General features: G+C 37.8%; 1 protein-coding gene across 4 annotated transcripts in view; it reads left to right on the forward strand.

The window, feature by feature from the left end:
- LOC147388379 (vacuolar protein sorting-associated protein, putative (DUF1162)) overlaps positions 1–25,864 on the forward strand; it is a 91,074-nt gene that overhangs the window by 23,742 nt on the left and 41,468 nt on the right. For all 4 annotated transcript variants that reach the window (XM_086420414.1, XM_086420415.1, XM_086420416.1 and 1 more), the window contains 7 exons: positions 7,335–7,403; positions 7,497–7,576; positions 9,304–9,453; positions 10,101–10,164; positions 19,129–19,230; positions 19,380–19,577; positions 19,754–19,881. In XM_086420414.1, coding sequence (XP_086276540.1) covers positions 7,335–7,403; positions 7,497–7,576; positions 9,304–9,453; positions 10,101–10,164; positions 19,129–19,230; positions 19,380–19,577; positions 19,754–19,881 — 791 coding nt within the window. The remainder of the gene's footprint in view (positions 1–7,334; positions 7,404–7,496; positions 7,577–9,303; positions 9,454–10,100; positions 10,165–19,128; positions 19,231–19,379; positions 19,578–19,753; positions 19,882–25,864) is intronic.

The raw sequence follows: 25,864 nt of genomic DNA on the forward strand, positions 1-25,864 counted from the left end.
TCCTTAAAATGATCATTCTCACACCACCAATCCTCCGAGAATTTCACCTTACTCCCCCTCCTCACTTTGCATTTCACTTTTTTCTTAGGATATGAAAGTTTTCTAAGGATACCTTTCCATACCCCACACCCCGACGCCTGTTTAGCCAGACCACTCTCCCACCCATTTTCATTCACCTCATATTTATTCACAATTACTTTCCTCCAAGGACTCTCTCCTTCCTCCCCAAACCTCCAAAGCCACTTTCCCAGCAGAGCCGAATTCATGTAACCAAAATTACAAAAACCCAGGCTCCCATTCCTCTTAGCAAAGCATAACTTTTTCCAACTCACCCAATGATGTTTTCTTAAGCCCTCTTTACCGTGCCACAAAAAATCCTGGCAGATTCTATCTAATTGCACTTCCACATTCCAAGGCAGGGAAAACAACGAAAAAGTGTAAATGAGAATACTAGCCAAAATACTTTTAATGAGAGTAATCTTCCCCCCTTTGGATAAAAGCTTGGGGCCTGTTTGGATACCAGGAACAGAACTACTCTTGCAAAGAATAGGAGCTGAAGTACTCTGTGGAGGAGCTGGAAAAGTAATTCTGTGCAAAAAGAACGTTTGGCAATCAACTCTGTGAACTACTGGTAGAAGTACTTTTGTACTGGAAGTCTGTTTGGGAACCATACTGACTTCTCATGACTTCTAAAAAAAAGACCAGAATGCCCTTAGATTATACCAGTTACTGTTTTTTGTCTTTTAGTGTCATAATATGCCTTCAAACTATACTGTTTTTGACATTTTAACTATAAATATTAATATAATATGTTTAAATCCATTATACTCAAAATTTAAAAAAAAAAATTGATAGACTGTCTTTTAGTGTCATAATATACCTTCAAACCATATTGCTTTTTGACATTTTAACTATAAATATTAATATAATATAATATAATAAATATTAATATAATATAATATAATATTTTAAGTAGTAAATATTAATATAATGTGTTTAAATCCATTATACTCAAAATTTAAAAAAAAAATTGACAGACTATTTTTGACATAATATGACATAATATTAAAAAAAAAAATTGACAGACTGTCTTTTAATGTCATAATATGCCTTCAAACTATATTGTTTTTGACATTTTAACTATAAATATTAATATAATGTGTTTAACTATAAATATTAATATAATATAATATAATCAATATTAATATAATATTTTAAATATTAAATATTAATATAATGTGTTTAAATCCATTATACTCAAAATTAAAAAAAAAAAAATTATTAATAAAGGTTTCTTTCGTTTGATTTAAGAGCAAATGAATAAGGGATATTTTCATAGAAAATTAATAAAGTTAAGGGTATTTTGGTAAAATGAACCGTTAGATTTTGACTCCCCGCAAGATGAGTTTTGAGAAATAGGTTTTCTCGACTTCTTCACAAAGAGTAATTTCTTGCTCTTGCGTGGAGTAACTCTTCGAAGGAGTTGTTCATCCAAACGCATCCAAACGACTTCTAACTCCCCGCAAGAGTCAGAAGTAGCCAAGGAGTCCTATCCAAACGCTTACTTGGCTTTCTAAGAGCTTAGTTTCTTTCTCATCCTTTCAAGAACCGACTCCTAAATTTCCTTACTAGTGTAATCCATACCCAAAAGAAGCCCCAAGTACGTGGATGTCAGAACACCCATCTAGAATCCTAGCAAGCCGCCGCCACCTCCACCTCTTCCTCATCTCTTACTCTAAACAACTTACTCTTGCGAAGATTGACCAAAATTTTAGAAATTGCCCTGAAACACCCTAGCAAACCACTTAAAAGCTCAATTGTCTCAGCAAATGATCCAAAAAAATTAAGGTATCATCTGCAAACTGGAGGTGACAAATCATATGCCCTCCCACTCTGGTGGAAAAACCAGTAAGCTCCCCTTCGACCACTGCCTTGGACAACATCCTTTCCAACGATTCCATAACTATCACAAACAAAAAGGGCAATAATGGATCTCCTTGGCGAAGACCCCTAGAGCTTTTGAAATAACACGTTGGAGATCCATTAACCAAGATTAAGAAAGTGGGAGTGGAAATGCACTTCATGACCCATCGGACCCACTTTTCACCAAACCCCATTCTCCGCAACAGATACTTCACTAGATTCCAGTTTACATGATCATAGGCTTTCTCTAGATTCACTTGTAGACTAAACCCCGGACTTTAGCTTTTCTACGTGAGTCAATACATTCATTTGCTATGAGAATCCCATTCAAAATTTATCTCCCTGCTACAAACGCTCCTTGAGCTGGACCAATGACATTTCTAAACACTAAATTAAGCCTAGAAGCCAAAACCTTCGAGATAATTTTATAAACTGAACTCACCAAACTGATCGGTCTAAGATCCGTTATGTCTTCTATACCCGACACTTTAGGGATCAAAGCGATGAAAGTGCAATTAGAACCCAAGTCTAAAAAGCCTTCCCTATAAAAGTCTTCAATGGACACCATCACATCATCTCTCATTGTTCCCCAACAAGCTTTAACAAAGACTAGAGATAAACCATCTGGCCCCGGGGCCCTATCACTAGCCAGACCGCTGACCACTTCACACACTTCATTTGCCTTGAACGGTCTCTCAAGCCACCTTTTATGATATAGGGAAATGCTATCAAAATGAAGGGAATCTAATGTAGGCCTAATCACGTGCTCCTTCGAGTAAAGGCTCTTATAGAATTGCACTACTCCCTCACAAACCTCCTTCTCACCCACCTTCCACGAACCATTAACTTTCAGCTTTGAAATAAAATTGACCCGACTATTAAAATTCGCAATACGGTGGAAGAAAGAAGTATTTCTATCCCCTTCCTTTAGCCAACGAATTCACGACTTTTGTTTCCAACAGGTTTGTTCCCTAGTAGCTAGTTTTTGAAATTTGAATTTAAGATTCACTCGACGCAATCTCTCCCCCTCGCCTAAGCATCCACACTATTCCTTAACCTCTAGCTCTTGTAATTCCAACATCACAACGCTTTTCATTGCAGTCACCGAACCAAAGGTCTCATTGTTTCAGATTTTCAACTTTTCTTTGATAGCCTTCAGTTTCAGACCTAACACTTTCCCTAGTCTACCCTCAAACGATAGCTCATTCCACCAAGTGTGGACCAACTACCCAAAGTCTTGATGATCTAACCACATCTTTTCAAATCTAAAGGGTATAAGACGATTCCTTGGCATCCCCGCCACCAGCGAAATAGGACTGTGATCTGACATAGGGTTCGGCCATTTTTCCTAGATGATCTTCTCAAAGTGCTCCTCCCAACCCAAAGAAACAAGAAAACGGTCCAATCTTATAAGAATTGGGCTATCTTGATTATTTGACTACGTAAACCTACCCCTACCAAGCGGAAGATCAATCAATTTGTTACGATCAACAAACTCCAAGAATCTGCACATTTTTGGAGTAAGTCTCGAGCCCCCGCTCTTCTCGAATGAGAAACGAGTAACATTAAAACCACCCCCCAAAACCCACAGTTTATCCCAACGTCCTCTGATGTCATCTAATTCTTCCTATAACTAACTCCGCTCACTCTCTATCATCGGGCCATACACCCCTGAAAAAACCCAAGTAAATTCTTCTCCAATCCTCTTGCATAAAATTGAAATTGAGAAAGCCCCTATGAGATTATCTTCCACCACCACCTTCTTCCTGTTCCACAATAGGATGATTCTACCCAACGCCCCCCAAGAAGGAAGCTCGCACTATCCTATGGATTGGATGCCCCAAATCTCCTTAATCACCCTTTCATCTACCTTTTCTAGCTTTGATTCCTACAGAACCACATTATGGGGCTTCTGATGATGTAAGAATACTTTAACTGCTGCTCTTTTCGTGGCCGCATTCTAACCCCTCACGTTTTAGGAGAAAATTTTAAGCGACATTAAGACCAACTAAGTTCCTTCCGACTTTCTTCCCTTTTGTGGTTGTGAGCGGAAATTCCTCCACAGATCTCTTGAGTCGAACAATTTCCTTCTTCAGTGTTTTGTTTCTCTCCTTAACCATATTGTCACAAGGCGATAAAAGTCTTGTAACCTTTAACCTTGAAAATTCAAAATGAAAATGATTTTTTGGTGACATCTCCACAACTCCCCTGTCAAAGGAACACCCCCTTGATAAAGGCCACTGCCCCACTGCCTTCTGCATACATAAAGCCACTCCCTTGCTAGTCCTCAAGGCCACATTGATCAATAACTGAGACATATTACCTTCATTTCTGACGTACATGCCCACTTTCAGACCCGATTCCAGCATATTGGCCAAAACCTGCTCTGTGAGATTCACCAAATTATTCTGATAATCCATACAATCCTTCCCCAGTTTTTCCGATGAACTGGTCTCTATAGATTCTTCAGAAGGCCTCCCTTGTCTCTGTAGAGCTTTCGACACATCCCTCCCCTTCTCGGGCTCACAATAGAACACTTTATCCTATCCTAGCTGATTTCCTCGCCTCATAGTTGGTTGAACACTAATTTTATCCCTTTTACTTAACAACAGATTGCATAACCTCACTGCCTCCCTGTTACCACCCATAACTGGCACTAAGATTGATTTTCTTGGAGCACACAACAATGAGAAAAAGAAACTACCCTCTGTCTTGAAACCCTGGTCCCAGCTGCCAGCTTGTGAACATACCCTAAATTCCCCATTCGCATTCCACTCCCTCGTAATCGCTAACTTTTGCAAGGATAGAGTGGGAAATAGAAATAATCAACTCTCCGTCTGTCGTAATCTCTCCAAGTATGCCTTCGGTGAGACGACTGTTACCGCAACTTCTGAACCTAAACCAGTCTTATCTTTCCTCTCCAGGCTCCTTCCGTCTAAAAGAGTTTTTCCGAACTCACTTGTCGCCTTCCTAGAGCTTCTTTGATCCACTCCCACTGGACTTGGCGTCCCTTCTACTTCAGATCCCCTCCAAAACTCTAGCTCCTTATCACTGTACGCAGTACCTTCGGTTACCCTTGCAAACACAGTTTGCTTCTTCTGAAATCGAATGGGTCGACAACTAATCTTCGTCCCCTTTAAACCTATTACTGGACCTCCTTCTAACCTCTTTAGACCAATTCAGAATACCCACGACCTTCTTATTCTTCAGCCCAGCCGCCTTGTTGGGCCCACCTAGCCTATCTCCAACATAACCAGGATCTGTCTTGGATTTGCTCTCCCTAAACAGACCTAACTTTAGACTACTTAAAACTGCGGCCCTGCCCAGATCATCCTCATTACCCGGCCCAATACCCCCCAAGTTATGAGCCTCATTACTAAGCCTATCACTATTACCTCTGGTCCCTGAAACCATGTGCCTAGCACCATTACTCTTGGGCTCGATACATTCCACTGCCCCACTAACTTGCAACCACCTCATATATTCTAAATTTTTAGCTACTTTAGCTAGCAACTTGACTGCACGAACCTGCTCCTTATCCTATCGGCATGTCTTCAAGCCATTAATGCACTTACCACGTGTGCCAATGTAATAACGATGTTTGAATTTCAAATTCAGAAGCTTGTTGCGTACGAAACCTTCTACCGGGTTTGATAACTCCCCAACCAAGACTTTAACGCCAGGTATCGCCAGCTGTTCTACCCTTTCCTCCTTCTGCGAGCACTTCTCGTCCACTGCATGCCTATCTCGATTGAGGTATTGACCCTTTTCACTTTATTACCCAAGTTCTTAGAGAGATCCAGCCCCTCGCCTTGAACACTTGCCACCTCTATCCCTAACCTGTATCTGAACCCGTCAACCCAACGATAGATGCCACAGGGCATCTTCCGTGGAGAACTGCAAACTTTCAATCTCACGTTGTCTAACCTGGAGCGACGAGCAGTATTCTCATCCACCTCCATGAGACCTCCCAACTGAGCTTTGATCCTTCTAAATGTAAAGTTCCCCCATAAATGGAATGGCAAGCCGTTGATTCAAATCCAAGAACCTCCTTCCTTCCAAACTGGTTTTAAACTATTACAGTCTGCAAACCATGGACGTAAATTAAAGGACGAGTTTCCCACTGAGATCAATCTCCTAGTGTTAATCTTAAAAAATTCTGATTTGCTCCCCAACATTAAGATTTGAATAGATGCCTCCTAAGCTAGTAATTTAATCGGTAACGGATGAACTAAACTCTGCCTAATAACCGATAAGAATCCTTCCCAATCTGCCTCCATTGAGCTCGTCTTACAGATGAATGGGTCTCCAGTTTCCGAAGCCTTTACCCTTGTTAAATGCTTGACTGTCTCTAGGACTAGAACTCACCTCCAACCCCGAAACACCAGTGGCCCCTAACTTTGAGCCTTGAGGTTTTCGAACAACCTCGGCCCATGATTTGGCCAACCCATCCTCCTTCACAGGTGTCTTCATCTTCTCATCTAGTTTTAGCATCATCTTGAGAGCAAGGTATACTTCCCCCCAACCCTTGCTTCCCGAACCGTCCGGAAACCTAATTCCTCGCGAACCAAAACTTTCCAAAAATTGTTGAAGCTTCAAGAATTTGCCGTAGCTATTCTACTCGCCCTGGATAACAAAGATTTTGTCGTCCTTGGAATACTTAGTCCTGTAGTTGTTCAAAGAACCTCTAGCAAGATCTACATTCTTCAAAACCCAAACTGCTTCCTCCTCCTTCAAATGTAGAACCGACTCGAACCTTTTGCCCTTTTCCTTCACCTCTATAGCTTTGCAATTCCGAATCCAAACTTCCTTAAGCTCGAACGTTTTACGTTCCACCAAAATTGTGCTCCTCCGACCGTTATTACATTCCACCATTGTTAATAGGGAGGGGTAACCATTTTTAAAATTAATAAAAAAGTGAAAATTGCTGAAGCTTCAAGAATTTGCCTTAACTTTCCGATCCTTCTATTAATAATGAGTAACTATTGCATTAATATGTAGAGAAACCATATAATTAGGGAGATGATTTCCTACATGCAATAGGCTTCTATGTATATGTCCACCACACTATTTGTGCTTCTTGTGCGTTGCTTTTAAAGGAGGAAGAACAAATGATCTGCTACATCATTTTTCTCCCATAGGAAATAGACACTTTTATAAATCACACTTACGGTTCCTACTCCCTTGCTCGCTTATGTTCACTTTTTTATTAATTTTAAGTTTTTGGTGCATATTGAATATTTAAATGTCCCGGGTTGTGGTTTTTAGTAAGAAGAAGAAGAACATTGATAGTTCTAGGCGTTCCAGAAAATGGTCTCCTACGTATGTCTTTTCGGATATTTTCACTATATCTATATTGCATACTTGTCATATTCTGGTGTCATAGAGAGTAGGACATTTCCTCCATGCAGGTGAACAGATCTGGCAAGCTTGAGAATGGTGTTCCACAATATTTGATTATTGCAGAGTTGACTGCCTTGGTTGGTCCTTTTGCAACTGTTTGAACTTGTATTATTTTGTAGATAGTTTTACTGGTGTGGTGCTAATTTTATTTCACCATGAAATTTCTTTAGGTCATGCTGTTGAACGAGATTCAGATGCAACAAATCTTGATTCTTTGGGATTATCTAACCACATGCCAATTGAGAGAAAAGTATGCTCAATAATTTGTGATTTCTTTTCATCATCAACTCATCATCATCTTCAACTTCAGCAACAACATCATTATCATTATTTGGCCTTTTGCTAACAGATTTTATTATGTGGCTTGGTACACATGCTTGAACATTTTGCTCAATATCAAAATGAATTTAAACTTTGGTTTGGTATGGAATCATGATCATATTTGTTTGCTGATGAACGTTTTCTATCATGTTCAACTTTTGAACTTTTTTTAAGATTATAGGTGAACAGATGAAATTCAACTTTATTTTATCTTCTATTGGGTCTATTCATAGATTCTGTCGAATGTGCTGATATTTTAGTATCTTTTGTCATCTTTTCATTCATCTATCTCAACATGTGCGTCCATACTACTCTTGTTCTATGAACATGTTCCATATTTTCCCAACATTCATCTCCATAATTCACGTCTTATCATTTTGTTATCTTGTACAATTTTCCCTTTTGCTTGATTAGTGAGTGTGGTCATAAAACACAACATAAGCGAATGCTCAATTTAGTCACTCATCAATAATTCTATGGGTAATGTGCTCACCAATTTCTCTATTTTTATGCGTAATAAAACCCTTATAAGAAGTTATATTTTTTTTGATTGGGTGTATTTCCTATCTATGAATCTTTACTAGCATCTCATCTCACCCTATATTTTTTTGCTTCCAACTAATTTCATCCGTAAGGGGTATTTTCTGGAATTCCACTTTTAAATTCTGTCCATTTTGCTTTTTTTTTTTTTTTCACCTTTGCACCTAAATCTTCAATTCTCTCTTTACTGTCCAAGGTCTCAATAGCTGCCAACATCTCCTTTTTCTTCAAGTCAACTCTCCCTAAAACCTCCATGTTTTACACCTTTGGATTCTGCTTCAAAGCTTTTATTTACATCTGAAACTTTATCTTGGCCTGCCTTGAAATTGAAAAAACCTACACCAAGCCACAAGGAGATCCTTAGGGTTTTCATGTAGAAGCCACATGTTCTTGAACCTGAAAGGGATAGGATGACTGAAGTAGGTTTGGGAAGAGAAACTTGAGACACTGTTTAAAATGTTCCTCCTAAGAATTCGGGATCAAGAATCTGTTCAAGTCTAAAATAGCTAAGAACTCCTGGTTATTTGATAGGTGAATGATCCTCCCCTCATAGGAATATCCAATAACAGATTACGGTTCACAAGAGCATCAAAATCTCTCATGCTTTTATTTAGCTTTGAATCCCAAACTCTCCTCCTATGCACCACAATGAGCTCCAATAAGAAAACATATCTTCCAACTCCTAAAATTGGTCCCTCTCCCTATCTAATGAAGGCCTATGGACACTTGAGAAATCCCACTCGAACTCCTCGCCAACACATTTGTTAATGAGCACAAAGGAAAAAGCCCCCACCAAAGTTTCAGACACCTACATGAACCTCCCATATGACTAGAACACCTCGGAACGGAACAATATCAGGCAACACAGACCAACTCTTATCTTTTATGCTCCAAATAGAAGAAATGATTGACTCATCGACCTATTCGAGCTTGTTTTCTTGCAACTCATTTTATATGGTCCTTTTGAGATTATCAAAGCTTTAACTATAGTCTTCTTCTGCTTATCATCTAACCCCCTCATATTTTCTGAAAAAGTCTTTACAATCATTGATTTACTCAAGCATTGATAAAACCATGGATAATGCTGAATCTTTTGTGTTCTCTTGAATTTACCAGATATGGACGTTATCGCCCTGGGTGTAATTCTTTATCAAGAGAACTCAAGGGCTGGCAAAGAATGTGGTGGCACTATGCTCAAGAATCAGTATTATCAGATATCCGTAGAAAGTTAAGGAAGAGTTCTTGGAGGTATCTTGGTTGGCGAATGTAAGTTAAAACTGTTCTTCATCATTTTTTTTCCAGTTATGATAAAATGTTCAGAACTGCACCTTTTTGTTTTTTAATCTGTACCTTTAAAAGAGCAATTCATCTTATTAGACTATTTCTTGAAATTTCTGAGGTCTGGTTTCACATATTAGTTTTTCTCTTTCATTTTAAGATACATTATAATTCCAATAGTGGTTGATGGTTGTAGATTAATTTCTAAGAACTTGTCTTGCGGGGACATGGTTTAAAACATCGTTGCTGTACTATGTACTGGTAACCCGAATTGTGTTATGTTGTACTGTTATTTATATTCATTGAGAGAGAGAGATGGTTGTTTTCCAAGAAGTATGAATGGAACAATCTAGAGCAATTTAGATCTTTTGGGGACGACTTTATAGAATGTGGCTGTGGGAGAGCCCAAGTTGGATCTGTGGTTCCAACTCAGGATTGTTCTATACCTTAGGCAATTCTCTACCACGTTCTGTATTTTCTACTCTCATTTTTCCTGTCCCTGTGCCGATGTAATCTGCATTGCTTTGAATGTTAACTTTGGCATTTATATCCTCTCTCATACTAGGACTATGTTGATTCTAAATATTGTTATCTTTTGGAGATCAAACTCCTAACTTTACTTTTCTGTACTACAGAAGTTATCGTCGGAAATATGTGAGCTTATACAAGACAAAACTGGACTTTCTCCGACAAGAACAGGTGAATGGTGTTCTTCTATCATTATTTTTGATAGTTAAATTAGTTTTGAGCATGATTCAAAATTTTCTTTTGTTTCGTCTCACACCGTATTGGATGTGACATTCCTGTATTTTAACATTCCGAGATTAAAAATTCATTGACTAAATGAGTTAAAATTGAGAGAGAAAATTAAATTAGATTAATTAGCCCTAATTAGGCTTTAAAAAGATTACATAGTTTGAGAAGAGGAAAAGATTAAAAAGGACACACAGACTAAAAAACCTTATAGAAACATAATTATTCCACACTCCCCCTCAAGTTGGTGCGTGGATATCAACAACGCCCAACTTGGATAAGACACCTTCAAAGGCGGTTTTGCTAACACCTTTAGTAAGAATATCAGCGAGTTATTGAGATGTAGGAACAAAGGGAGTACAAATCTGCCTAGAAACAATCTTTTCTCTTATGAAATGACGATCAACTTCATTATGCTTTGTTCTATCATGCTGAACCAGGTTTGTAGCATGTTAATAGTTGATTTATTATCACAATATAGCGAGAAAGGGGCTGTTACATGAAGACAGAAATCAACTAGTAAGGTCTTGAGCCACAACAACTCACACACTTCAAGTGCCATAGCTTTGTATTCTGACCCAGCATTGGACCAAGAAATCACATCTTGCTACTTGCGTTAAGTTACCAAGTTGCCAGCAACTTTAATACAGTACCCAGAAGTGGATTGTCTATTAGTCACTGAACCAGCATAATCTACATCTTTCCATGCCTCAACGTGAAGATGACCATGATTACTGAATAAAATACCTCGACCAGGACATCCCTTAAGATATCTAAGAATACGATAGATAATAGTAAGATGAGATGTTCGGGGCTAGTGCATAAACTGATTTAAAACACTAACAACATAGGCAATGTCAGGGCGAGTCATAGACAAGTAGATCAATTTTCCCAAAAGACGTTGCTACTGGCCAATATCTGACAAACACCTCCCTTCAGAATCAGCCAACCTGTGATTCTGCTCAATAGGAGTATCAGCGGGACGAGAACCAAGTTGACCTGAGTCATTAAGTAAATCAAGGACATACTTACGTTGAGAAATAAATATACCGGAATGGGACTGCACAACCCTAATACCCAGAAAATAGCGAAGATGCCCAAGGTCCTTAATCTCAAATTGACGCCTTAAGTAAGTTTTTACCTCGGTAATGCTAGTATCATCATCTCCAGATCATCCATATAAACAATCAGAGCGACAATTTTTCCCTGGGAGTGACGCAAGAAAAGGGTGTGATCAGCAGAACTCTAATGGAAACTAAACTGATGCACGGTCTTAGTAAAGCGCTCAGACCATACGCGAGGAGACTGTTTCAATCCATAAAGAGAACGACGAAGACGACAGACATGTGTAGGAGAAATAGATGTGAGAAACCCAGGAGGTTGGACCATATAGACTTCTTCCTGAAGATCACCATTGAGAAATGCATTCTTGACATTTAACTGAAAGAGAGACCATCTTCTAATAGCGACAACAAAAAAGAGAACGCAAATGGTGGTCATCTTAGCAACTTGAACAAATGTCTCCTGATAATTAATCTCATAAGTCTGAGCATAACCCTTGGCCATCAGATGGGCCTTATAACGAGCAATAAAATCATCAAGATTATGCTTAAGGTTGAAAACTTAGTGCATCCCACTGCCTTCCTTTCAGGTGGAAGAGGAACAAGTTCCTAAGTCTGAGTCTTTTCAAGAGCATTCAACTCATCAATCATAGTTTCTCGCTACTTAGGATGGGTAATAGCATCTCAACAGTAATAGGAAGATAAACAGTGGAAACAGAAGCAAGAAAATTCTAGTAGGAGGGTGAGAGGGTAGAATCAGATATATAATTAGAAATGAGATAAGTACAAGTGCGCTTACCCTTACGAGTAGCAATAGGATGATCATCACAGGGGACAAAAGGAGGTGGAGATGGAGGCGAGCTGCTCTGGCATAAGAGTGATGGTAGTATCACGTGTGGACATCGAGAGAAAACCTGCAATGGAGGAGGTGACGTACTGACAAGGAGTAGAAAAGGAGGAACATGCATGGGAAGAGGAAATAAAAAATGGGAGGGATCATCTGGGGAATCTATGGGAAACCACTTAGATTGAATGCCAACGGACCCATTGTAGTATGGGGTATGCTCAAAAAACGAAACATCCCGAGACATGAAACGCCGTCGAGAACGAGGATGGTAATAATTGTATCCTTTCTGGATAGAGGAATAACAAAAAAAAAAACATTTTACAGCCTTAGGGTCAAGTTTGGTCAAGAATTTGAACAAAACAGATGCACCCAAATACATGCGGAGAAAATGGAAAGAAATGACGATCCGGATAGAGCTGAGAAAAAGGTGTGGCAAACTGAATAACTCGGGAGGGGGTCCGATTAATAAGGTAAATATCAGTAAGAACTGCATCGGCTCAATAGGATTGTGGCACGTTCATGCTAATAGAGAGGGCACGGGTAAACTTTAGAATATGGCGATTTTTTCGTTTTAATCGACCATTCTACTGAGGGGTCTTAACATTGACATTTGATGCTCAATGTCAGACTCTAAATAAATTTTCAAGATCTCATTATAGGTGTACTCAATACCAGATCAGAATGGAAGGTTTTGACGGTACGACCAAACTAGATTTGAACCATAGTAAGAAATTGCTTCAAGATCTCATATACTTCACTCTTGTGTTTCATAAGATAGACCCAAGTGGTACAACAGTGGTCATAGATGAATAAGACAATAGAGAAAACCAAGAGTTGATGTGACAGGAGAAGGACCCACACATCAGAGTGAATTAGGTAAAAAATAGCAGGTGCAATAGTATTTGTACTAATAGGATAAGAAGAATGTACATGTTTAGCTAATTGACAAGTTTCACAAGAAAAATCAAACAAATTGTTATTATTAAATAAAACAGGGTACATGCGTTTCAAATATCCAAGGGACATATGGCCTAAGCGTAAGTGCCAACACATTACAAGAGTCTTATTAGATTGACTACTACTACTAAGCTGAAAAACATAATGGGTGCTAAGTGAATCGGGTACGTCCAAGAGATACAAGCCATTCACTTCACGTCTAGTGCCAATCGTCCTCTTTGACCCCAGATCTTGAAAGACACAATGAGAGGGATAAAAATTACACAATAATTCAAATTTTTGGTAATGCTACTAACAAACATAAGGTTAGTAGTAAGTTGAGAAACATGTAGTATGTTAGTTAAGGATAAGGAAGATGTAATAGGAAAATGACCTTGACTAGCTATAGAATACAAATAACCATCAACCAGGCGAACCTTGCGATGATCAGAACAAACTATAGATTTTGAACAGGGAGGACGTATCGGTCATGTTATCTTAGGCACCAAAATCAATGATCCATGGTGAGGAAGTGGTGGAAACACTGTGTGTAGATGTAAAGGTACTTAAATGAGCAAAAATAGAGACCGGTTGATTGAAGACTTTCCTAAACTTGTCAAGCTCAGCTTAAGATAGAGATACTAAATCCGAGGAGGAGGTAGTAGTTGAAGGAGGTGCTGGATCAGTAGTCGGCTGAGAGACTACATGAGTTGAAGATTATTGAGACTGTTGACATTGTTGATTAGGATGATCATGAAGTGCATAACATCGAGCCTTCACATGACCCAACTTTCTACAATGATCACACTTATGTCATTGACGGGTAGGCAGAGATTCACTGGGAGGCTGTGGAGAAAGTAGGCATGCAAGCATAGCATAGTGGTCTTCTGAAGAATGAGGTAGGACAGCTGCGCGACGACTCTCATCACCTAAGACATAAGAATACGCAGTCTGTAGGGACGAAAAATGATCCATATCCAATAAATGAACTTTCGCATACTCAAATTCATTCCGTAGACCAGTTAGAAACTGAAAAACGCTATTTTTATCCAGAATTGACGCATATAATGCCTCATCAAGAGGGTCCATCCAGGCGTAGGATGAGGAATAGAAGGTCAACTCTTCCCACCGAACACGTAGCTGTGATATATAGGTGATAACTAAAGAATCACCTTGCGAAAGACGAGAAATCTCACACTTTAAGTTAAAAATCCGGACGTTGTTTTGACATTACGAGTAAATGCTCTTTGCGGAATCCCATATCTGTTTTGCTGTTGAGGAGAATATAAAACTTTCCGCAATGTTTTTAAATAGATGTAACTAGTCAATAATTGACTATAGAATCATTAGCAAACCGATGGGAGTAAGAAGCATCGGTTTATGCAGTTTGTTTGTCCGCCCCTGTGAGGTAACCAATCTTTCCTTTTCCACTAATGAACATTTCAACCGATCGTGCCCAAGGAAGATAATTTGGACCATCTAATTTCATGGTGGTAATTGAATTTCTAGAAAGTCGGTTGAGTGAGAAGGAAGACCACTCGATCCATCACTATTATCGGGGATCGAGGAAGAGGCTTTTTCAAAGGCCATCAAAGAGTCTATGTACTTTGGTTTGAAGAGAGTTCAAATAAGACGAGAGGACGACTCTTAAGGAGAAAATGATTGCAGCAGCCTAAAGGTGACAATGCAAGATTGTAAGAGGCGTGAAAGCTAATCAAACACGGTCGTGGGTGACCTGAGTAGTCATTACGGCAATCGTAGGGCACGAAGAAGCAACACTGCTGTGAGAACAACCCCAAATAGCAATCCCTGCTGTGATCGAAGACTCCAAACCAGCACTTTGTTGTGATCGCCAGCCCCAAACAGCAGCACTGCTGTGAGTACAGCCTGATCGCAGGCTCCAAACTTTGTCGCAGGCCTTAGTTTTCAGCAAATCAGCACTTTGCTGTTATCGCCAGCCCCAAACAGCAGCACTGCTGTTAGTACAACCTGATTGCAGGCTCCAAACAGTGTCGCAGGCCTTAGTCTTCAGGAAAACACCAAGCTGCTGTCAGCTCAAGCCTCTGTGGAGGTCCAAGATGCCATCGTTAGGCTAATTAGTCACCAACCAGCAACCCTGCTATTGCTGCAGCCCTTTATGGTGGCTATATTCAAACAGTCCTCAAGACCCTATCGCATGATGCGATTAGGGTGTGGAGCGGAAAAGAACCCTTGTAAGAGTGATATGTATCGAAGACGAGAGGTGCGGAGTGTCGATTTAAGGAAGAGGAAGGCGATAGAGTTTGTAGCAAAAGAAGGAGTGAAGGGCGATAGAGGTAGAGAGAGCCTAGCTCTGATACCAAGTTAAAATTGAGAGAGAAAATTAAATTAGATTAAGTAGTCCTAATTAGGCTTTAAAAGGATTACATAATCTGAGAAGAGGCAAAGACTAAAGAGGACACACAGACTAAAAAAACCTAATAGAAATAGAATTATACAACAAAATGTTTCGAAATGTGTTTGTTTGTCGCAAAGCATTTTAGCTGAAACAATCCAAGACAAACTAAGACACTCCTAAGAAATTCCTTTTTTTTGTCCATATCTCTTCTGTAGATTCTCGAAAAGCATAAAAAAACTGATCAAAGACAAAAATAAAAATAAATCAAATGAATTAAATGTGGAATGCTTTAGTGCAATTTAATTTATTGTTGAAAGAATTGATGTAGATTGAATTGATTTGATTGGAGTCATGTTGATTGCAAGACGAATTAGATATCTATATGCACCTCAATAAAAATTAACATAACTTGGAATGCATGATGAGTACCACTAGTTAAAGGTACACCAAACAATTAATTTTTTTATAATGCATGAACTGTCGAACATTTGTTGATGTCAGTTAATAATGCAATCTAACTTAGTATATTCTCACCATATAAACGTTTAATGGTGCATATCAACATGAAGAAGTGTGATAAATTTAGCATAAATGATTGTAAGGTTCATTTTCTATCAATGTTTATCATTAAAATACTTAGTTTGATGAATGTTTCAGAATGTTTTAAACAATTCCATATGTTTCACTCATCTTGGTGAATGTTTCTATTTTTTCCTTGACTATAGCATTCCCTTCATACAATATTTTGAAACTTCGATCTAAGGGAGGAAATAATTTATGTAATTAGGGCTTATGTACCCCATATGTTAAGTTAAATGAGTATTCAGAAATAGTTTTGGAGAACGGCTGTTCACTTATTATAGAAAATTCTATTTGGTGAGAATATTTATATTAGAGGGTCATGGAAGACAATGGTTTGGAGAAATACATAATATGGAGGCTTCAATCCTTAAATTTCCATGTCATATTTTCTGGTTCGTTAGGAACGGGTTGGGTGCTTTTTTTTTTTTTGGGGGGGGGGGGGGGGGGGGGGGGAGTGAGGGGCTTTGTACTTTTTTTCTTTTCTGTGTATCGTTTGCTGGTTATGTCAACCGGCTTTCTTAATAAATCTTTTACTCTTAAAAAATACTAGCAAATACATGTTTCAAAGAAAGAGGTTAACAAATGCTAAATATTACTGTATGTATTATAGAAGTCAAATAGACCTTTTCCTTTTTATTAGGAATGAGGACTGGATATGCTTAGACTATACGATTGTTTTGGGTAGGGTTTAAATACGTAAACTACTTGATATGATTGTTAGCATTAATAGGTGGAAGATAAATGAAAAAAGTTGCTCGAAATTTAAAAGCTTTGCAACATCCCAGAATCCTTGACCTTTGATTGTTGGCCATTAATTTAGAATCCCATTACTTGGGCTGCATTCGTTCTCCCTTTGTTGGATAAGATTAGGCCATGTCTTTAATTGAACCTGTTTTTGGATGGGCCCACAACGCTTTCTCTATGAGTTCTCATTCATTTGTTTTCTAATAACTCCTTCCAATCTCAGAAGCTCTTATAAATATTGTCAAATATCACATATTTCATATTTGAAGATTTTTCCTCGAAAAGTTCCATAGAAATGGTTCGATGTAAGTTGATTAGTCTATAAATATGCCAAAAGAACTATTCTATTTCAAATCTACCGGTTGAGCAAATATATTTTCTGACTAATTTCTTCTTCTTTTTGTTTTTGTTTTTGTTTTTGTTTGTTTGGTTTTCTTCTTCCTTAGTTCTAAGACTTGTTCATCTTTGTATACCTATCGAAGATTTGTAGTGGTTCCCAATCTATGACATCTGTGTATTCATCGAACATTGATTGTAATCCTGAATCTCCATTTTTAAAGCATTGTGGAAATAAAAGCATTTCGATTGGACTAGTTGTCTCAAACTTCAGGTGTTCTAGATTCTCAAGCCTTTTATCTATCTCAGCATCATGAGCAACCTAAGATGTCGGCCTTGTTGGTTGGTCTCCTCGACCCCCTTAATAAATTCTTTTTAATTATCAGGAAAAAAGTCCTAAGGTTACATCTTCTAAGATTCGTTCAAAAGCTCTTAAGGAATGACATACTTAGATCCCATTTGATGATGGGGAACATTGGACCCCTATTTGTGCAACTAGAAGAATAGTAAGTAAAATATGATATAAAACTTCGATCACCTTCAAAGCCTGGATTTCTTAAAGGGGAAAATTTGGGGGAAACCTCCTAGAAGGTGTTAATCTAAGTAATCCAAAGAGTTCACGACCAAACTAAAAAAAAAACTTTAAAGGAAATGTTTATTCGATAATCAAAATCCCTTTTACAATGATGTCATAAAATCTAAACAAATATGATTTGTTTTTTAGTAAAAGGGCTAAATCTATTCCTATGTCATTGCTAGCAGCCTACCATTATATTCGAATTTTCAACATAAGCTTAAGGCCTAAAACGTTCAAATCTTGAAAAAAGCTGTAATTAGCTGTTATGATATTGGAACAAGCTTTGCAACACATCCGGTGTCCCTCCAATTGGTTATCTGAGAAAAAAGTTATTCCTAGTGGAAAATGACTATCTAGGCCTAGCTGGATTTAAAGATCTTAGACATTTCCTTTCTTCTGTTCATCTCCGTGTTAGGAAACTCTTGATCTTTGATAATCTGCTTTTAATTGAAAAGTATCACTTAGAAATTAATCCTAAACAAATTAATTTGGGCCACATCATGTGTTCGTTACGTATACGTTGTCTGGGTTCCGCAATCAAGATATCACTTAGAAATAGCTCATATATTTCTCTAGACTATTTTAACAAATTTGGATTGACAATGTTGCATCTTCTGCTGCAATTACTTCTTGTAGGCTCTTCCAAATGTGTTGTATGTTTTTTTCTCCCAATTTGTTTATCAAGATATTTTATCCATAGTCACCAGGTCTGATTTCAGGAATAAGTCAGTAAGAGGAAAAATCGAAAAAAAAAGTTTAGGGTTAGGAATGTGTAATGATTCCCACTGTGTGGTATTCTCATGTTGTATCATTAAATACCATATTGAACTATAATAATCAAGTACCAAACCACATATTGATTTGATCCATGCATGTACAACAAGTAACCACTGGGCCACAATATATTCAAGATTTATATTGTTCAAAATATAAAAAGATAACAATCATAAGTCCGATTTAAGATTCATCTGTTGGTCAAAAACATCAAAATCAGTATTATCCTCATTTACGTCATTATTATCTTACGTTTTTTTGGTAAAATGGTCACCATCATTTTCATCAAGGTCATATTCTCTTACTAGTGCATCAATGTCATATTTTATTTTCTCTGATTTAATATCAAAGTTATTAAAAGTTGTCTTATTAAAAAATCGCATTTAAATTGTGATTAAATTGGTGAAGAACAAAGTCATGTTTTAATCGTGACTTTTTCGATTAGTCAGAGACTTTGGTGACTATGATTTTATCTGCTTGCTTTCCATTTGATATAGCTATGATATATTTCTCAAATTGGAAAGCTTGGATGTTCAGTTTTGCCTTTTTGCAACTTTTATCATGGGTACTTTATTTTTTCTAAACAGGGTGAGACTATAATTGTGAAGTAAACATCAGTTATTTTGCTGGAAAGTGGCTGATTTTTTTTGTGTGTTTGTTTATCGGTGATTGTTAGCCTGTTGATAATGATATTCTTCGAGAATTGGAACAAATGGAGAAAGAATCAGACTTGGATGATATCTTGAGTTATAGGTCTATTGCAGAACGCGAGTCACAGGTATGGATAGCGGTGTCCTATGAAAACAATTCTGTTTTCATGCTTATGACTAGATCGGATGTTCATTAAATAGGCTCATTTATTGATTATAAACTTTACTCATGTTTTAGTTCAAGTTTGTATGTTTTGATTCTGTAATGCATTTGCAGGAGTTGTTGTTGAGCTCAACATCTACCAATGTGGGAACAAATGGTGGCCATATTAGTGTAGAAAAACAGCAAAATGATGATCGTTTGTCATTCAAATCTCGTGGATGGCTTAATTGGTTATCCCTTGGCATGCTTGGTGCGGGAGGAACAGAGGATTCTATCCAATTTTCTGGTGCTGTTTCAGATGAAATTGTCAAGGTGCTGCTATTCTTATAATTGTCTTGTCAAGACTCAAGTATACTTCTTTCATAATTTATGAACAGGATTTCTATTAGGTGACAAAAGTCCCAATGGGGACAAAGATGTGGAATCCATTTTTGTTCAATCAAGTTCTAATCAAATTACTGCAACACTTCATTTGTCATCTTGGACAGGATATCTACGAGGCCACAAAGTTCCATCCAGTACCTTCACTTGATCGGGGTGCTTCTGCAAGAAATAGAATCCATTTATCTTCAATCAAGTTTAACATTCATCAAATTACAGCAGCACTTCAGAGCAAGTACGGATTTCTCTCTTAAAAACTTTTTTGGGTTAGTTGTCTATTAGTTTTTAAAGCTTTTAATGAAGATCATGGGTATTTGTTTTCTTACATGAGGGGTGGATATTCTAAATTCTTGGTTGTTTTTTATGTGGAGATTGCTTTCATGACAGTTAATTATTGCTTATACACAATATTTTATTCATTGATCACTTGATCTTGATATAAATATTCAATCAAGTTCAACATTCATCAAATTATTGCAACACTTCGGAGCAAGTACAAATTCCTCTCTTAAAACCTTTTTTTGGGTTAGTTGTTTATGGAGTTTTTACGGTTTTAATGAAGATCATGAGTATTTGTTTTCTTATGTCTGAGGAGTGGAGATTCTAAATTGTTGATGGTTTTTCATGTGAATATTGGTTTCATGACGTCTAATTATGGCTTATACACGATATTTTATTCATTGATCACTTAATCTTGATATAAATATGAACTATTTTTTTACTATTATAGCATCTTCATCTTTTTTTCTTTTTTTCTTTTTCTTTTATTTTCCTTTGATAGGCAAAGTATTCAGTTATGAAGAAAAGTGCATGAGATACAAGTACTCTATCTCCTCAATGGTTAAGGAAACTGAGCCAAGGAGCATAGAAGCATAAACAAAGGACAGTGAACAAACCCCAAATACATCCTGCCAACAACCTAAGAATCACAAACAACACTAAGTCCCCCCAAAGATCATTGACTCTGGTTCAAAAACGGATTTGTTGAAGAATACACAATAAGAAGAGATTGGTTTTGACCATCTGACATATTGTTAAAGGTAACCTCTATATGTTAAAGGTAACCTCATACCCCTTAGGATATTTTCTTGTGCTCTTTCCAAATGCTCTATTAGACAACAAATGGAAGCTTGCTCCAGAGGACTTCCCTTGAAGCATACAAAGAACAAGAAGGTGATCCACAACTCCATCACTTGCTTTCACATGTAGCAAAAGTTAACAATTGTATTTGATGAGCAATGAGATGATCAATTGCTAATATTATGTCCAGAATAAACCTACCACGTGAAGATAGTCACTGTCAAAAGGACCAATAATCCCTAAATCTTTGGACCAAGGAGAAAGATGGACCCCAAGGGGTTATAGTGGTCGAGCATAGAATAAGAGAGCATAATGATAACTTCCCGTCATGATTATTTTTCCAAACTTTCTTATCCTTCAAAGTGTGAGCGAGACTGGAGTTGGCTAGAAGACCAATCAGCCTAGACACGGATTCCATTTACAAGTCATTCAGATTTCTTCCCAGTCCTAGATTCCACTTCAAATCCTAGGTTGATTCTTTTTGTTTGGGAGAGAGAAGTAAACAAAGAGTTGAGCCTTTAAAGGCTCTTCTTCCTGTTCTTCAACCTGACAACACTCTCTTCTCCATTACTCCTAGAGTCTTTGGGTGCACGTGCTTTGGTCAGGATAAGATTCCCAATTGCATTAAATTAGATGATAAAGTCATTCGGTACGTCTTGTTGGGTTAGTCCTCTATGTCCAAGGGGTATCGGTGTTATGATCCGATTTCTCATCGTGTTTTTTTCCTGTTCTTCAACCTGACAACACTTTCTTCTCCATTACTCCTAGAGTCTTTGGGTGCACATGCTTTGGTCAGGACAAGACTCCCAATTGCATTAAATTAGATGATAAAGTCATTCGGTACGTCTTGTTGGGTTAGTCCTCTATGTCCAAGGGGTATCGGTGTTATGATCCGATTTCTCATCGTGTCATACATTCTCTTGATATTATATTATTTGAGAATGTTCTATACTTTCGTACCAATTATACTTTGTAGGACCCTTTTTCTTCACTGGACTCATCTCCTATAGTGTTGTCTTTTTCCAGTCTTTCCTTTGCCGTTGCTTTAGGTTTACACTCATCGCCCTCATCCCTCTCCACCCTTGCCAACCTCCTCTTTGGACTCAGGTATATCGTCTCCTACCGTTGCACCTATACCTACGCTTATTCCTTTTGTTTCTAACTCTCACTTGTCTATTGTTGTTTGCAAAGGTAAGCAGGGGTGTGTCTTTGATTATCCCATTGCCCAGTTTGTTTCTTATCAAGGTCTTTCTTCCTTTTATTAGGCTTACCTTGCTCTCATTGTTTTTATTGAAGTTCTTCGGTCTGTGTCAGAGGCTTTGCGAGATCCTCAGTGGATTAGAGCTATGACTGTTGAGATGGATGCTTTGTAGAAAATAACACCTGGGAACTTATTACCCTTCCATCTGGGGAGCAGAGTGTTGGGTGGAAATGAGTCTTTACTGTGAAATATCTCGCGGATAGCACTGTTGATCGGTATAAAGCATGTCTAGTTGCTAAGGGATTTACGCAGACTCCAGGGAAAGATTTTGGTGCCACATTTTCCCTGGTCGCCAAACTTTCCACTATTCACCTTCTTATCTCTTTAACTGCTTGTCACTCATGGCCCTTTCACCCACTTGATGTGAAGAATGCTTTTCTGAACGGTGATTTGACAGAGGTCCTCTATATGCCCCTTCTTGGGTTTCATCTTTAGGGGGAATATTCTAGGAAAGTATGTCGCCTTCTCAAATCTCTGTATGACTTGAAACAGTCCCTGTGAGCCTGGTTTCAACGATTTTCAGATGTTATTTTGTCTATGAAGTTCACTAGATGTCACTCATATCATACTTACTTTGTTCATCGAGGATTGGATGGTCGTTTGGCCATTGTTCTAGTGTATGTAGATGATATTATCTTGACAGGAGATGATGCACAGTGGATTGACAGGGTGAAGATGATATTGGGTTGTGCTTTTGAAGTTAAGGACTTGGGTCCTCTCAAGTACTTCTTAGGAATAATAGTAGCTCGTTCTCGACTTGGTATTTCGCTATCTCAACGCAAATACACATTGGATCTTCTTTAGTACACTGGTATGCTTGGTTGTCGTCTTGCCTTTTCTCCTATAGATCAGAATTGTCGATTTCATACCGAATCTGGTGATCCTTCTTCTTATCAGAGATTTGTAGGTTGTCTGATTTATTTTACTCACACTAGATCAAATTTGACCTTTGCGGTTAGTGTAGTCAGTTAGTTTATGCTTGCTCCGCATACGTTTCATCTTGATGCCGTTCACCGTCTTCTTCACTACTTGAAGTCACGTCTTGGCTTTGGGCTTTTCTACTCATCCACTGCTGAACCACATCTGTCGTGTTTCACTGATGTTGACTATACGAGTTTTCTTACAGACAGGAAATCTACCTTTAATTTATGTACTTTCCATGGTGGTAACCTTATCTCGTAAAAAAGTAAGAAACAGAGTGGTTTCTTGTTTTTTTGCCGAAGCTGAGTATCGTGTTATGACTCTTGGCACGTGTGAGGTTCTTTTGTTTCGATCTTTGCTGACAGAGTTGGGATTTCCTACTTCTGGTTCTTCCTCGTTGTTCTGCAACAACAAGTCTACTATCGCGCTTGCTTCTGACTCAGTTCTTCATGAACGAACTAAGCATATAGAGGTTGATGTTCACTTTCTCAGGGAGAAAGTTCGATTTGGGGCTCCTCAGATATTCTTTGTATCTTTTTCAGATGAACTTGCCGACATGCTTACGAAGTCTGTTGGTCGTTCTATCTCTAACTCTCATCTTGTCAAGCTGGGCCCAGTTGATATATTTGCTCTAGCTTGAGGGGGAGTATTGGAAAATAGTAGTTTATTTGGTAGTCTAATTCTATTATTTCTATGTAAGGGCATTTATGTCCATTCACTCTTTTATTATTATAAATATCTGCCAAGCTCTAATTATAGATTTGACAATTTACTTTCTATATTCTTCTTTGATATGCGTCCATTCGTTGATATTCTAGATAATACTATTAAAAATGGAGGGAAGCTATGATTGAGGAAATGAGAGCCTTGAAAAAGAACTCTACATGGGAACTAGTTGATTTACCAAAGGGGAAGGTACCCGTGGGTATATGTTGTGAAATACAAGCTAGATGGTGTAGTTGAAAGGTATAATGCTTGATTAATTGCTTAAGGATATGCTTAGACTTCTGGTATTGATTACGAGGAAACTTTTGCTTATGTAACCAAATTAAATCCTATAAGAGTTTTGTCATCCTTAGTAGCAAATCAGGGGTGTCCCCTATATCTGCTTGACGTAAGAAATGCATTCCTTCATGGAGACTTGAAAAAGAAGTGTATATGAGGCCTTCACGAAGATTTCGACTATCAAGAAAACAAAGTGTGTAGGTTAAGAAAATCTCTGTATGGCTTGAAACAATCTCCTAGGACATAGTTTGAAAGATTCAGTGGAGCAATGCTGAATCTGAAGTATGCTCAAAGTTAGGCTCATTATACTTTATTTGTTAGACATACATGGGGCAACACCACTGTTCTTATTGTCTATGTACATGATATTGTTGTGACTGGGAATAATGAAGAAGAAATTGAGCGGTTGAAGAAGCATTTGGTTGGTGAGTTTGAAATCAAGAATTTGGGCCAATTGAAGTATTTTCTAGGCATAGAAGTGGCTAGATCTTGTGAGGGAATATTTATTTCTTAGAGGAAATATGTGTTAGATCTTCTTTAGGAGATAGGAAAGTTGGGGGCAAAATCAGTCGATAATCGTATAGTATAAAGGTCAACCATAAGCTAGGTAAACAAGGTGGTGAGCCTCTATAGGATGTTGGTATGTTTCAATGCCTTGTTGGGCAATTGATTTATCTTTTCCTCACTCGTCCAGATATTGCATATGCAGTTAGTGTTATTAGTCAATATATGCCACTCCTCACACCCAACACTTATAAGCTGCATATCATACATTGAGAATAAAGTCTCTTATTTAAGAAGAATGGGCATATGAGGATAGTTTTTTACTGATGCAGATTGGGCAAGATCTCTAGATGATAGAAGATCGACATTAGGATATTGTACTTTTGTGGGTGGAAACCTAGTAACATAGAGAAGTAAAAAAAAAAAAACAAGCGAGCAAGTTCACAGGCAGAATTCAAGTCTACGGCTCATGGATTATGTGAAATGTTGTGACTAAAGATTCTCCTTCAAGCACTTGGCTTTCTTGTGAATGAGGTTATGCTGTGATAACAAAGCAGCGATCAGTATTGCTCACAATCCTGTCAACATGATAGAACCAAGCATATATAAGTTAATCGACATTTTATTAGAGAAAATATTATATCTGGGGTCATATGCATGCCATTTGTAAAGATATAAAATCAACTTGTAGATATCTACACCAAGGGAGTTAACAATATTCAACTTCATGGTTTTCTATGCAAGTTGGGCATGGTAGACATTTATGCACCAACTTGAGGGGGAGTGTTGAAAGGGTAGAATAGTCATTTTATTATTCTTATCTAGTTGAAAGTCTTTTCTTTTAATGTGTAGGGGTATTTTAGTCCTTCTAGATTCTATTAATATAAATAAAAGAATTCTAGGAGTCATGAGAGTTAATTCATGATCTCCAGTTTCTCTTATTCTTCTTCTCTCCTTTTCTACTCATCTTCTCTTCTTCTTTCCTCAATCCAATCTCTTTCTATTGTAGTTTTTCCACTCAACTAAGGGGGTGGTTAATCCTACTAAACATTTTAAAATATGTAGGATTTTGAATAAACACTTGTTTACACTGAGAACATACTAAAATAATAAAGTCAACCAACCTATCAATTATATAAATATCCATTTGAAATAAATAGAAAAAACATTACAAGAGCTATATAGTACGAACATGACGGTGTAATCGATAAGAGCGTTGATGAATACGTCGATATAACCGCTTTGACTATTGCAAATCGATGTCCCGATACTTAACTTCGGTGTGTATCTCCATCATTATTTCTTGATTTTGTGGCCATTCTAGCGTACCCCACTTGGGTAACTATTTATTCATCTCAGGTTGGTCATTGATCCAAATGCATAGTCCATCGTTTGGGGATTGCATACTTTTAGTGATCACTAACAAGTCCAGGAGAAACTCTCTATG

This window comes from Akebia trifoliata, chromosome 13, assembly GCF_017979445.1.
Source record: "Akebia trifoliata isolate Shusen 1 chromosome 13, ASM1797944v1, whole genome shotgun sequence".
NCBI lineage: Eukaryota > Viridiplantae > Streptophyta > Magnoliopsida > Ranunculales > Lardizabalaceae > Akebia > Akebia trifoliata.